This window comes from Tiliqua scincoides, chromosome 5 (assembly GCF_035046505.1).
Source record: "Tiliqua scincoides isolate rTilSci1 chromosome 5, rTilSci1.hap2, whole genome shotgun sequence".
NCBI lineage: Eukaryota > Metazoa > Chordata > Lepidosauria > Squamata > Scincidae > Tiliqua > Tiliqua scincoides.
In genome coordinates, this window is record NC_089825.1 from 136,081,848 (window position 1) to 136,096,140 (window position 14,293).

The 14,293-nt window shown below is 44.0% G+C and overlaps 2 protein-coding genes across 2 annotated transcripts in view; both read right to left on the reverse strand.

The window, feature by feature from the left end:
- The window catches only part of LOC136653742 (vomeronasal type-2 receptor 26-like), a 23,241-nt gene extending 22,691 nt beyond the window's left edge, over positions 1–550 (reverse strand). Inside the window, exon 1 of the mRNA XM_066630622.1 lies at positions 333–550. Coding sequence (XP_066486719.1) covers positions 333–550 — 218 coding nt within the window. The remainder of the gene's footprint in view (positions 1–332) is intronic.
- A 1,535-nt stretch (positions 551–2,085) lies between these two features.
- Positions 2,086–9,026, reverse strand: LOC136653744 (vomeronasal type-2 receptor 26-like). The gene is made up of 6 exons (XM_066630623.1): positions 8,809–9,026; positions 7,196–7,487; positions 5,850–6,701; positions 5,011–5,238; positions 4,180–4,306; positions 2,086–2,987 (listed from the first exon to the last, which is right to left on the reverse strand). The coding sequence occupies exons 1-6, from the start codon at positions 9,024–9,026 to the stop codon at positions 2,086–2,088; spliced, it is 2,619 nt and encodes an 872-aa protein (XP_066486720.1).
- Positions 9,027–14,293: the final 5,267 nt, after the last annotated feature.

Consider the following 14,293-nt stretch of genomic DNA (forward strand, 5'->3'; position numbering starts at 1 on the left):
TGCTGCTTGCAGAAAATTGCTTACAGAATATATTAAATATATATACAGTATATATAAATAGGGGTATACTGGATCCCTCTCTGAAAAAGGTATCACAACATTGGTGGTGATGGATGATTATGGCGTATAGTCAGGGATATGCTGTCATTCTAAATAGGAATTCTGGTTTAGCCCCAAAAATCTACCAAAGCGAAAGCATATCCATCTTCAAATATTTGTGAACATTATCTGGACAAAATGATAGATAGATAGATAGATAGATAGATAGATAGATAGATAGATAGATAGATAGATAGATAGATAGATAGATAGATAGCAAAGTAACTCCTCACACAAGGTTATCAAAGAGTTCAGGAGAAGGACACTTTTCAAAGTCTATCGGCTTTATAAACAAATAGTTCTGAGCAATGATGCTACCAGTGATGAAATTTCCTGGCTGATAGTACTTGTGAACAATAGGAAGAGGCTCGCAGACATTGCGCTTACGAAGGGGCAACTTGCAGACGGTTTGAGGCAGCAAGGCTAATACTAATGTCACAAATGCCACCATCTTGCATGAAGATCTTTCTGGAAGCAAATTTGCCATTCCTACATTGACATTTGAGCGTCTGTGAGAAGTACCGTTGGGCTTGAATGGCCACTCACTCAAATTATTTGGAGCCAGAATGAAAAAAACAAAACATGCAGCGTTTCGGCAGGCTCAGGAAGCCCTCTCTGTCTCTAACCTTAGCTGTGAATGCTGCAGGAGATACTAACAGCACCTTGCAGTCTTCTTGTTTTGGTACTTAGCGCTGTGATTCTCAAGGCACATGGAGAAGAAGTCATGGAAATAATGAGAAATAGATGAGTGCAGGGTGTATAATCACCTGCTTAGCGTTATCATTTTTCTGACATTACAAAAGAAAAACCGTGTTTATCAACCTCACAGAAGAAAACTGGCCCAATCCTGAGCATTCCAGCACCTGCTGGAGCAATGGCACCAAAACCACTACTGCTGTGTCCAGCACATGCTGGGAAGCAGCCGGAGGTCTCCTCGGAGGAGAGGGTCTTTTATCCCCTTCCGCCAGGGAAAGCTTCAAGTCCCACAATGGAGTTTCTCAAGTCTGCAACAGCTACTTTGCCTGCGCGGACTTGAAAGACTCCATGCCAGTCCTTCCGGCCTGACACAGAATTCATGATCCAGCAGAGCAGAGCTCTGTCAGTCCCACCCCCTTCTGCCCCTGTTCCTCCCCCTGCCCTAACCCTAATCTTCCCCTCAGATGTCACACTGCCACCTGGTGGTCACACTTTCCTCCTGGCACTGGGTCTGGAGCCTGACTGGCAGGGGTCCAGTGCCTGTGCTCTTTAGTCACTGTGTGCCGTAAACGTGCTTTACGGCACATTTACAACATCCAGTGCTATCACAAGGGCTCATTGCCACTGCTGGTTCAGTTTAGAATTGAACCCTGGCCCTACTCTGGCACTACTAATAAATGGCCCTCCCCCAGACTCACACAGCACACCTGCAGACCATTCGAGGGACACCAGTGTGCCACTGCACAGTGGTTGAAAATGGCTGTTAGATCTTGGTGACAGCAATGATATGTGCCACCCTCGCCTTTCCCAAAGCATGGGTCACAACCCACTGGTGAGTTTTGAGACCAAGTGAGGTGGTTGTGGTTTGGACCCTCCCAAATGCCCTTGAGTCCAAATGGCTCCAACTTGGAACCAGATTGGAAGCATTGGGTGGCCCCAGAGGTGGCTTCTTCTGGTTTGTGACAATAAGAAGTATCAAAACAATTATGAAACAGATTTCGGCAAAGTGTTAAAATATAACCCTCCAAGGCTAAGAAAGTGAAATATTTCATGGATTTCCTGCCATTAATTTTATTTAAGATGTTTGGGCAATGTAAATATTGTGCATTAAAGTAGGATAATTCCTAGATTAAAGATGTCATTTCCACTACATTGATCATAAATGTGGGACTGCATTCCTCATTAGAAAAGCAACACAGGGATGTAGCTTCAAAGAGTTATGAATGTGTGTAGATTAGCAATTTGAATTGCATGCAGTGGGAATTAAGTTTAATTGAAATTTTTTTTGGGTTACTTAAATTTTCTTATCAGTTGTTCTCTTCTGTTCAAATCAGGCCGCACTACAATAGTATAGCATTTGGGGGAAAAGATGCAGACCAGCAACCCAGCACTGGAGGCCAGGATGGAGAAGATCTCTGCAGCAACCATGTATTTCCCTTTCGTACTCAGGTAAGCTGGAACAAAGGATAACCAAACACTGCAAAATATCAGCATGCTGAAGGTGATGAACTTGGCTTCGTTGAAACTGTCTGGCAACTTCCTGGCCAGGAAAGCCACACTGAAGCTGATGAGAGCCAGGAAGCCCAGGAAGCCCAACACACAGTAAAACATGAGAGTTGAGCCCTCGTTACATTTCAGTACCATTTCTGCATTCAGTGAGTTCATGTCCAGATTGGGGAATGGAGGGGAACTTGCCAACCACACAGTGCAAAGGATGGCTTGAAGAAGGAAGCAGGTGAAAACCATGTAACAGGCCAGTGGTTTCCTCACCCATTTCTTCATCTTAGAACCTGGTTTGGTGGCCATGAAAGCAAGAACCACAATCATGGTTTTGGCCAATACACAAGAAACGGCCACTGAGAAGATGACACCAAATGCAGTCTGTTGAAGGAGACACGACACCATCTCAGGTTTGCCAATGAACAGTAAAGCACAAAGAAAACAGAGCAGGAGGGAGATGAGAAGAGTGTAGGTGAGATTCCGGTTGTTGGCTTTGACAATGGGAGTGTCCTTGTGCTTAATGAAAATCCCCAGCACCACAGCAGTGACAAAAGAAAAGATGAGAACAAAGATGGCTAAACTCATCCCCAGAGGTTCTCCGTAAGACATGTATACAATGTATTTTGGAATGCACAAATCCTTCTCCTTGTTTGGATAGTGATCTTCTGGGCACTGAAAACAGTAATCCGTGTCTGGAAAACAAAGCATGGTTTTCAATACGGCACCCCAATGTGTGGTTCATTGTACTCATAAAATGGAATATTATAAAGACCTGAATGAGCATGGCAAGTTGACTATGCAAAGAAAACATTGCTGTTTTCATTCTGTTTTAGAACTCAAATCATGACACCAGTGGTGCAAACAAAGATGGCTATTCTATCTCTGAATATCAAATGTCAGGGTTGATCTCTACCTCCCCTTGCCTGGATAGACTGGAATATTGTGTTTTTCATATCAGGGAAGTAGGGTCATCCTCTTAGCTGCAGTCAACAGCACTGAATCACGGACACATTTTTCAGCATGATGACAATCATCATCAATGCAGTGGGTCCTCTTTGTCTTGGGTTAGGCATCCAAGGATTGGTATCCTTGGGTTTGGCATCCAAGGAGTATCCAGATGGCTGAGGTTCCTCAGAGGACCACCTTGATGCAACAGGAAATGGCTCTTGGTCTCATCAGAGAGTTGTTCTGAGGCACAGGGAGGCTACATGTGACCTCCCTGCACCTCAGAATGCCTCGACCCAGAGACATGACTGGAAGTAACTTCGGTTCTCATTGACGTTCCAGATGTCACCTCCAGGAGGCTTCTCAAGAGCCTGGGAGGCCATGCACAACCATCTGAGGTACTTCCAGGACTTCTGAGAGGAATTTTATCAGGTTGTACCAAGTTTCTTTTAGGCCCCTTTGCCATGAGGGAAGAGTGAAACACAACGGGGGAGGGTGGTGATGGGCGAGCAGAATAGGAGCAGGGAGGGGCAAAGAAGGGTGAGGGGAAGGTAGAGACAGCTGGAAAAGTCTTTGAAGTCCAGGTATACCCACCCATGTGGCATCAGTAGTGTCCCCAGCATCCCCAGTCATGGTAGTGTCCCCAGCAGATAGGAAAATGTCAGATCCCAGGAAATTTCTGGGTCCCCCCTTTGGCTCCTGGGCCCCCCTTTTGACCCTGGGCCTGGGTACAAATTACCCCCTTTACCCCCTTCTACTAGGCCCTGGGTACTTCCCCAGATAAGTAATGGAAGCACTGAGCTTTCTCCCCCTCCCCCATGGATTTAATTATTTGTGGAATTTGGTATCCATGGGGGGTCCTGAAGCAGATACCCAGTGGATTCAGAGGACCCAAAGTATACACAGCATCAGGTAAACTCCATACATTCCATTTCTTACCCTTCTCATTTGAAACTTTCCCTTCTGCGCATGGAAGGCAATCATAGCAGCAAAATGGTTTATCTTCCTTCTTGGTCCTTCTGTACCCTGGGTGACAATTCTCATTGCAAAGAGAAAGGGGCTGTGCCTGTCCACAGATGAAAGAGCAGGATAGGTTAGCCTTCAGAAGAAGGACATTTGGATGGTTGTTCAAACAAGCACAGGTGTGCATGGAAATCAAGAATGGTTTCTGGGAAAGGTGTGAGGAAAGTTTTGGAGACTTGGGTTGCCCCAACTACACCTACAAGAACAAAAAAAAAGTAAACACTTTCCTGGGCTGAATGGCAAGAAGTGGAATGGGCGCAGGAAGGGTCGTTGCCAGTAGCACATGTGTGAGCAAGTATACTATATTCCTATCCTGACCTTTTTTTACCTCCACAAGCAAAATGGCTTCCACTGAACCGAGGACACCCATTTGGGAAGCCCATAGAGAAATGGAGGCTTCCTCCAGAGTAAGGGAATGAATGTGCCCTGACTCTTTGCTTCAAGTTAGCTAATTGAATGTTTAGGATTGGAAATCATAAGTGAAATGAATCTCACCTGGCTGACAGGAAACAGAAAGAGCACTGTCTAGAGTCTGAACAGTGAATCTTTTCATAATTTATTTTATTTTAAACATGTTTTGCAAATAACTGGAGAGTCCCCACATAGAGCAAATTTTACCTGGTTAAATCTGCTGGGAAATGGAGGCTTCCTCCAGGGTAAGGGAATGAATGTGCCCTGACACTTGGTTTCAAGTTAGCTAATTGAATATTTAGGATTGGGAGAGTCCCCACATACAACAAACTTTACCTGGTTAAATCTGCTGGGCCACACAATGGCATCATCATCAATAGAAAGCAAGATGTCTTCTGAAGCCCTGGGCTCTATCCTCCCAACTTTGACTCTATGAAAGGACTGGTTTGGGAATGTGACCCAGTTGATAATATCGAATCCAGTAACTAAATTTCCATCCTGATCAAAGGAAACCTTTTCCCCAGCGCTATTGTTGAAGGAGAAACTTCTCAGGAAGTCGTGGAGCTAGGAAGTTGAGGGAAAAATCACAAGCTGTACAAAACGATGCAAACATACAATAAACTGCTCACCTGCCAGATGGACAGTTCTTTCCTTAAAAGCCTGATCGAGGACAAGTGTAGAGGAATTCCGAGTAGTAGCAAAAATTAAGTGCCACAAAACCTCTGAAATTATATGAATAACATATACCAATTGCAGATATACCAATTGCAGTCATTTGTGACTTAAGGTGTCCCCATTACCTTGACCTCAACAAGTTGTTTATTAATTGTCATGAAATAACGTACAGTGCCAATAGGGGGAAGAATAAGAGTTAAAAAAATGTAGAAGGTGATCAAGCAAGAATATGCAGTGTTATTGGTAATCCATATATTGGTAACTAGGAAGTTGAAAAGACAGTAAAACAAAGTTAAAATAATCAGATTTAGCTGAATTAAACAAGTCCATTTTGAAATTAATATGAGCAGGATCACCAATTAGTTCTAACATGGAACCAAGTAAAGACCTGGCACATAGATATTTTTCTGGAAAGAGATGTTTCTATGTGACCTAGGAGCTGCAGTACGCACGGCAAGGATGAGCCCTCCAACACCATCTGAGTCTGCTCAGGACATTACCTGCCAAGGCTGATGATTTTTCAGATTCCATCTCTTTTCATTGGTCATCTCTCTGTGTTTGAATTTGGATGACTGAATGGCATGCAAAGCATGTGCCACAGAACAGACTGCATTATAGATGCTGTAACTGTGGCTGGACATGCTCATTTCAAAAACAGAGCCGGGCAAAGTCTCCAGCTTCTCCTCCCCTGTGCAAATTTCCTCATCCACCTTGGAGTTGGGGAACACACAGCCAAATGCCTGTTCCCATAACGCTCTGATAAAACCATCTCCTTTGTCTGAAGCTGGTTTTCTGTTACGGAGAAATGTGCTGAATCCTGTCACCTGCTTTGAATGAATAGCAAAGGATACAGCACCATGGATGAAGTGGATCCCCCAGCTTCTTTGAAATGGGAGTAATATTAGATCCATTTGGGCTGTCATAACCCAGACTTTGCTATTTCTCTTCATGGGTATATCCTCTAATGCAGGCATTTCAAGCATCATTCTCAAGATTATTGTGGTCTGAATTTCCCCATGTATGACTACTACATTGGCAGTGCTTCCCATGACAATATTGTATAGCCCAAGCCAGTTGTCTGCTTGTTCAGCAATGTTATCTGAAAAACTGTGTGGTGGAAATCTTTCTGCAAACTCAACACAAATACCACTTTGGGAAAACATGGGAAGCACATATCGTATAAACTTCTCTCCAAGGACATCATCTAAATAGATCACCCCAATCCATATCCATCTGAAATGAAGAAGTAAGTGAAGAATTCCCCTATATTGATGAGCTCCATTTGGGAACAGGCGGTGGAAGAAAGCAGCTTCCATCTGGTGATCCATCACTGGAGCAGAGCCATATAAGAACTAAATAAAATATTATAAAATATTATTTTTGAAAAAAACCCAAGTTAAAACTACTTTGCATGTGAGCTATAGTGATGCAGTTGTAAGTGGTGATGCTTGTCCCCATATATCAGCTAGGATAGAACCATATTCTGTCTTCAGTAAACATTTAGCAAACATCTTGTAACTGTCTGCTCTTTTTTCGAACAGAACAATCTGTTCTCTCCTTGTTCTTCTATTCATTTATTCCTAGCTTTAAAAAATGTAATAGTGTGTTGGTGCATTTTTTGAAATTTCACAGTCATAACGACCTACATAACTGACAACAAAAATTCATCAGGAATGCAAATAATGACTCCCTCCGCCAGCATCACACACACCATAGAATACAGATCGCAAGTTGCTTTTTAGAAACAGGGTACTATGCACTGTTAGAAACACATACACAAACATACACACAAGAGAACTCCGCCGTTGGGCATCTAGATCTCTTGTGCTCCAAAAGCACACCTTACTTGTGGAATCTTGTAGATGCTGAGAATAGTTGCCATGTGGTGCTGAAGTTCAGAGTTAGGTCCCCCGATGATTGCTTCTGGATAGTTCTGGATATCACACTTGTAGTTCGGGATGAATCCACCTCGTGTGGAGAGGAGTTCCAGAGATGCATGGTAGATCCAGACTACACTTAAAAGGCTATTATAGATGTTGAAACCAAGGGTGATGTTGGGTAAGATCTGGGGATTTTCATTCAGCTCACCAACAGCAAAGACCAAGGCCATGATGTGTTGGTAAAGTTGAGTCACTACCCTGCAATGACAGTTGTATGATGAATTAAAGGACCCCTGCTTCAGAACGTGGCATTCCCAATATTATTTCCATGCAGTGCACGGTCCTATTCTGGGGAAGTGTGAATTGGCATTGTTACACAAAACAGAACTTTGGGCTTCATATGAGGCAGTAGAACTACTTTGGAAGCTTCTAGTGAAAACCAATATACAAACATTCACAACATTTAACACCACAATTCTGAAACAAACTCTACAAGTTTGGCAACTTTTTCCCACCCTACCTCATGCATGCAAGTCAAAGGTGTCCCCTGATTGGGAGAAGATCCTGGGGAGGCAGGACACTCTTGCTGGCCAGGGGCAGGTGCATCCCAGAGACTCAATAATCTCCAGCCGACATTCCCACCCACCCTTTCTATAGTCTGACACTGCTGGTTGAAGGCCAGGTAGGATTTTTTTTTACTGCTAATTGTGGCTTGAATTGGCAGTTTTTTTTGCCTACCCAGTCTGTAGTTGAACATTCCAGTGTTTTCAGTTAGGTTTGTCACCATTTAAGTCACTTTAGCTGGTAGCGTTCAGGGGACGGTAGGTAAGAATAATCATCAGGTGACCAGAGAGTGAGCCACTACCACTCTGCTGACGCTTACCTAGCTCAAGGAGGCTGGATGGCTGACCCCAGATTTCCTGAAGGAAACAAGCTTTATTCTCTTGCCAGTGGGCAAATTCTAGCTCAGCTGCCTCAACCCATAAGGGTTCGCTTTGACAGGCAAAGTTGATTGTGGATTCACTGCAATTTTGAGTCAGATGGACCCTAATAGGTACATAGGTGGCTAAAACAGCTTCCCCTAGATTTAGATCCCCACACATTTTGGGAAGCTAAGTTTTGCCCTGCTGTTTATTGTATAATAAACCAAGTAGCCTGGTTTAACTCCGCTCCTCTGGTTTGTGTGTTATTTGGGGTGTGTGGGTAAAACATAAAAAATTAAATAAATGCTCAAATACTACCTAAGCTATTTTAGCATTTCCAATATTTAGCACTTGAAAAATTGAAAATAAATTCCCAGATAGTGCATGGATGGAAACTCAAAAGCATGTGTGGAAACTAAAAAAATACCTTTTTAACAATTAGCATCAAGATGTCTCCCAAAATTACTTTGATTAATTACTATGATTGCATGCAAAGTGTTTCAGGAAAATAAACATGCAAAAAAGTAATCATAATGACATTGCTATATAACCAGAAAATCGACCAGAGCAAAAGCTTATCCATCTTAGAATATCTGTGGATCATTATCTGGAAAAAAATGAATTATATATATATAGCTAGCAAAGCAACTCCTTACACAATGCCGTCAATGAGTTCAGGAGAAGGACACTTTTCAAAGTCTACTGGATTTAAAAACAAGTAGTTCTGAGCAATGATGCTGCCAATGACAAAGTCTCCTGGTTGATAATACTGGTGATCAATAGGAAGAGGCTCACAGACACTACCTTTACGAAGGGGCAACTTGCAGACTGTCTGAGGCAACAGGACTAATACTAATGTCATAAATGCCACCATCTTGCATGAAGATCTTTCTAGAAGTAAATTTGCCATTCCTACATTTGCGCATCCGTGGGAAGCACAGTTGGCCTTCACTCAAATTATTTGGAGCAGAATGGGGAAAAAATGCCAAGTTTCAGCGATCAGGCTCAGGAAGCCCTCTCTGTCTCTAACCTCAACTGTGAGTGCCACAGGAGATATGAAAAGCAGCAGCCTCCAGTCTTCTTGTTTTGGTACTGACCACTGTATTTCCCAAGGGACCTGGAGAAGATCTTACAGAAATAATGAGAATTAGATAAATGCAGGGTGTATAATCATCCTCTCAGGGTTATATTTTGTCTGACTTTACGCAAGAAAAAACAAGTTCCTCAACCTCTCAGCAGAATAATTCTCTGGTCCCATTCAGTGGGACATGAAAACATTCATTAGCTAGTGCTGACTGGCAGGAAGAAAAACCACCAGAAGCCTCCCTCCTGTGCACCTCTTCCACTTCATGTTGAAGAAATTGGTGAAGGGAAAAAGGAGGTGGAAACTGAAAATTGAAGTAATCAGAAAGGACAGTTACACCCATTAAAGAGAAATAGTTTGCAAAGTGTTTAACTGCAAAGCTGGAAGGAACAAAATCACATTCAGGCCTTTGAGAGGTCTCACTAAAACCTTTTAAATATAGAAATATATAGCAGAAAATTGGTGTTGTATTTAGGCTCACACTAGAATGGCAAGTGTGCAGTGTGCATCAAAACCAACTTCTGCATCAGCTGTAGTACTGTGACTGTGTCTCTGACCTCCTGCACATGATTAAAGAATTCACAAGCCAAAGACCTACTTGGGACCTATGCCCCAAGAGCACCCCCAGCATCCCACACAGAGAGTAAATCTTGGTGAAATCAGAAGGTGTCTGATCCCAGGAAATTTCGGGGCCCCTTCCTTTCACTCCTGGGTCCCCTTTCTGCACTGGGCCCCAGTACAAATTACCCCCTTAACTACGCTCTCCTGGGCACTGCCCCCCACCTGGGATCTGTGTATCTGGTATGTGTAGATCCTCTTATCCACACTTCCCCACACCCCACACCCCCCACACCCCCACCTTTATGCTCATTACAGTCGTGCAAAATGCCTCTTGTTTTAACCTCTTGCAAAACTATAACCTCCTGCTTTAATAGACAAGCAAGCAAGTGATCTAGAAGGAAGTGAGAACTTCCTCTATGTTAACTTCCTGCTTTTGTTCACTTTCCCTTCTAGCCTACCTACCTGTTTGTCTGTTAAATTGCAAGAGGCTGCCTGCCTGCTTGTCTGGTTAAAGCAAGAGACATGCATAGCAAGGCTATGTGCATCAAGGGTTAAGCAAGTTGCTACCTGGGGAGGGAGCACTGCTCCCCACACCCCTTGGCATTGAAAAATCAGACAGCAGTCTCCAGGGGCTCTAAAAAGTTGGGGAACCTCTGGTGTACACCAATGGCGGAGTAGAGACTCTCCAAACAAGGATACTGTCCTTGGGTTTATTGGACAAAAGACCAAAATGTGGACTTGAAAGGGAACATCACGAAGCTTGTAGTGATCATGAATGAAGTGTGTAAATGCAGTGTGAAAAGGTACTGTGAGTCGGGCTTCAATAGAAGGTAGAACTTGCCCTGCTCAAACTCGACTTTGCTAAAACAGGCAATTGTCGTGCAACTCTGTCAAAGGCAAACAATTCCCACATTCTGATAGAGGCAGGAGACAAGGCAGCTGGAAACAAGTCACCATCTTATTCATACAAGTGAAGATCTATGGCAAGTCCTCTTTACAATGTGGACACCTGTGACCAAACTAAGATGGAATAATCCCAGTGTTTTCTTTTGTCGGCAAGACCCTTCTAGCTCTGGGCGGTAGATAAATAATGCCAGCCCTTTCACAAATGCTGCTTGTGGCAGCATCACCCTCCTCAGGCTGCCCTGCCTTGGACGTTGGTGAAGGACCATAGCGGTGGTCCCATCCCATTTCCCTTCCACCATCCAGCCTTGAGGCAGTGGTGTGAAAACTTCTTGCTTTGCTCAAAACTTTTGCCAGGTGCTCACCATTATTATCCTGTTCTTCCTTCTCCAACCTGCATGTGTCTGCTGGTTGTGATCAAAGCCAGGTGACTCAATACAGAGAACCACAGGTTAGAGTTATGGAAAGTGCATGTCTATGAAGCAGGCTAACACAATCTCCCATCTAACGCCAACCAGTGGGGCTAAGGCTCACACTTTTGGGGCACAACACAGGCAACTACTGAATCCTACCGTTTTCTTCAGAATGGGTGGGTGGACATGAAATTATACATATGGTGAAGATTTTGATCAATATTCTAGAAAGATCCACAAACAAGATCATGTCAGAAATACTTAGTAAACATGATCAAAGTCCATTATTCTATCTAAGGGAAGGGTAGAAGAGTGTGCCAGAAACTCCATTCCCAGGTGCTCCAGAAGATCATGTTCAAAAGTAGTTAGGACATCACAAAGCTGGTAGGGAGCATTAATGCATTCATCTGCACAGAGTGAAATCCTTTCAAACCAGTTATCAGGGCAGACTCCTCCCATGGCAGAGAGTTTGAAGAATTTGGGTTGGACCAGGGACACAGAAAATGCTTGGCTGTTGGAGGTAAGAATGTTGGGATAACTTGTTCAGCCCAAGGGTGGGATTCGGCTGAATGACTTATCCCGACATTTTTGCAATCCTACCCTCAGGCTGAATGACCACCCCATCAATGCAGTTGTACCAAAAAGGTGCATGGACTGGAAGCCTGTGGTCTACACTTTCAGAAGGCCATTTAAAACAGCCATGAATCAGGAACCGTCACTTGAATAGTAGTTCTGACAATGACACAGGCTCATAGAATGGGGTAAATTGTGAGCTAAGTCAGAAGTGTCTTGGTCACCATTTCTGATGTTTTACTAAGTGCTTGTAAGAACATAAGAACATAAGAACAGCCCCACTGGATCAGGCCATAGGCCCATCTAGTCCAGCTTCCTGTATCTCACAGCGGCCCACCAAATGCCCCAGGGAGCACACCAGGTAACAAGAGACCTCATCCTGGTGCTCTCCCCTACATCTGGCATTCTGACTTAACCCATTCCTAAAATCAGGAGGTTGCGCATACACATCATCGCTTGTACCCCATAATGGATTTTTCCTCCAGAAACTCGTCCAATCCCCTTTTAAAGGCGTCTAGGCTAGACGCCAGCACCACATCCTGTGGCAAGGAGTTCCACAGACCGACCACGCGCTGAGTAAAGAAATACCCAAGAACAAGACACCAAATGGATAGAAGAGTTAAATGGTTGCACAACTGGTCTTTCTCCCATGCTGTCAATGCTATCCTTCTGTAAACCCAGGGAGTGGGACAAAACCACCCTGAAGCAGATGATACATGGCTCATTTTGTCATAGGACAATGCTGTTTGGTATCCTCTTTAACACTGATGGCCAATCAGGTTGGGCACCAGCCAAAATACCATACTGATTATAGGGTCCACCTATAATTCCACCATTATAAGATGGTGGAATGCCTCATCAAAGATAGAATCTCAAAACACATAGACGAACAGGCCTTGGTGAGGGAGAATTAGCCTGGCTTCTGTAAGGGTAAGTCTTGCCTCCGAAACCTTTTAGAATTCTTTGAAAAGGTCAACAGGCATGTGGATGCAGGAGAACCCATGGACATTATATATCTGGACTTTCAGAAGGTGTTCGACACGGTCCCAAACCAAGGGCTACTGACAAAACTCCACAGTCAGGGAATTAGAGGACAGGTCCTCTCCTGGATTGAGACCTGGTTGAAGACCAGGAAACAGAGAGTGTGTGTTAATGGGCAATTTTCACAGTGGAGAGAGGTGAAAAGTGGTGTGTCCCAACGATCTGTCTTGGGACTGGTGCTCTTCAACCTCTTCATAAATGACCTGGAGACAGGGTTGAGCAATGAGGTGGCAAAGTTTGTGGACGACACCAAACTTTTCCGAGTGGTGAAGACCAGAAGTGACTGTGAGGAGCTCCAGAAGGATCTCTCCAGACTGGCAGAATGGGTGGCAAAATGGCAGATGTGCTTCAATGTCATTAAGTGTAAGGTCATGCACATTGGGGCAAAAAATCAAACCTTCACATATAGGCTGATGGGTTCTGAGCTGTCTGTGACAGATCAGGAGAGAGATCTTGGGGTGGTGGTGGACAGCTCGATGAAAGAGTCGACCCAATGTGCGGCGGCAGTAAAGAAGGCCAATTCTGTGCTTGGGATCATTGGAAAAGGTATTGAGAACAAAACGACTAATATTATAATACCATTGTACAAATCGATGGTAAGGCCAAAGCTTGTAAGCTTTGTGGCATTTCAAGCAGCTGGCGTGCTGACAGGAAGCCCAGAGCTGTGTACAACAGCTCAGGAGATAGATCTTGGGGTGCTGGTGGACAGCTCAATGAAAGCATCAACCCAATGTGCGGTGGTAGTGAAGAAGGCCAATTCCATGCTAGCGATAAAAAGGGAATTGAGAATAAAACAGCTAATATTATAATGCCGTTGTACAAATTGATGGGAAGGCCACACCTGGAGTATTGTGTTCAGTTCTGGTCACCTCATCTCAAAAAGGACATAGTGGAAATGGACAAGGTGCAAAAGAGAGCGACTAAGATGATTACTGGGCTGGGGCACCTTCCTTATGACGAAAGGCTATGGCGTTTGGGCCTCTTCAACCTAGAAAAGAGACACCTGAGGGGGGACATGATTGAGACATTCAATATTATGCATGGGAAGGATAAAGTGGATAGAGAGATGCTCTTTACACTCTCACACAATACCAGAACCAGGGGACGTCCACTAAAATTGAGTGTTGGGAGGGTTAGGACAGACAAAAGAAAATATTTCTTTACTCAGCGTGTGGTTGGTCTGTGGAACTCCTTGCCGCATGACGTGGTGACAACATCTGACCTGGATGCCTTTAAAAAGAGATTGAACAAGTTTCTGGAGGAAAAATCCATTATGGGTTACAAGCCACGATGTGTATGTGCAACTTCCTGACTTTAGAAATGGGCTATGTCAGATGCAAGGGAGGGGCACCAGGATGCAGGTCTCTTTTTATCTGGTGTGCTCCCTGGGGCATTTGGTGGGCCGTTGTGAGATACAGGAAGCTGGACTAGATGGGCCTATGGCCTTATCCAGTGGGGCTGTTCTTATGTTCTAATGTAGGGTCCAGCCCTAATCTGCTGTCTTAGATCTTGGTGACAGCAATGGTATGTTAACTACAAGACTCATGCCTGCAAAATACCCCCAGA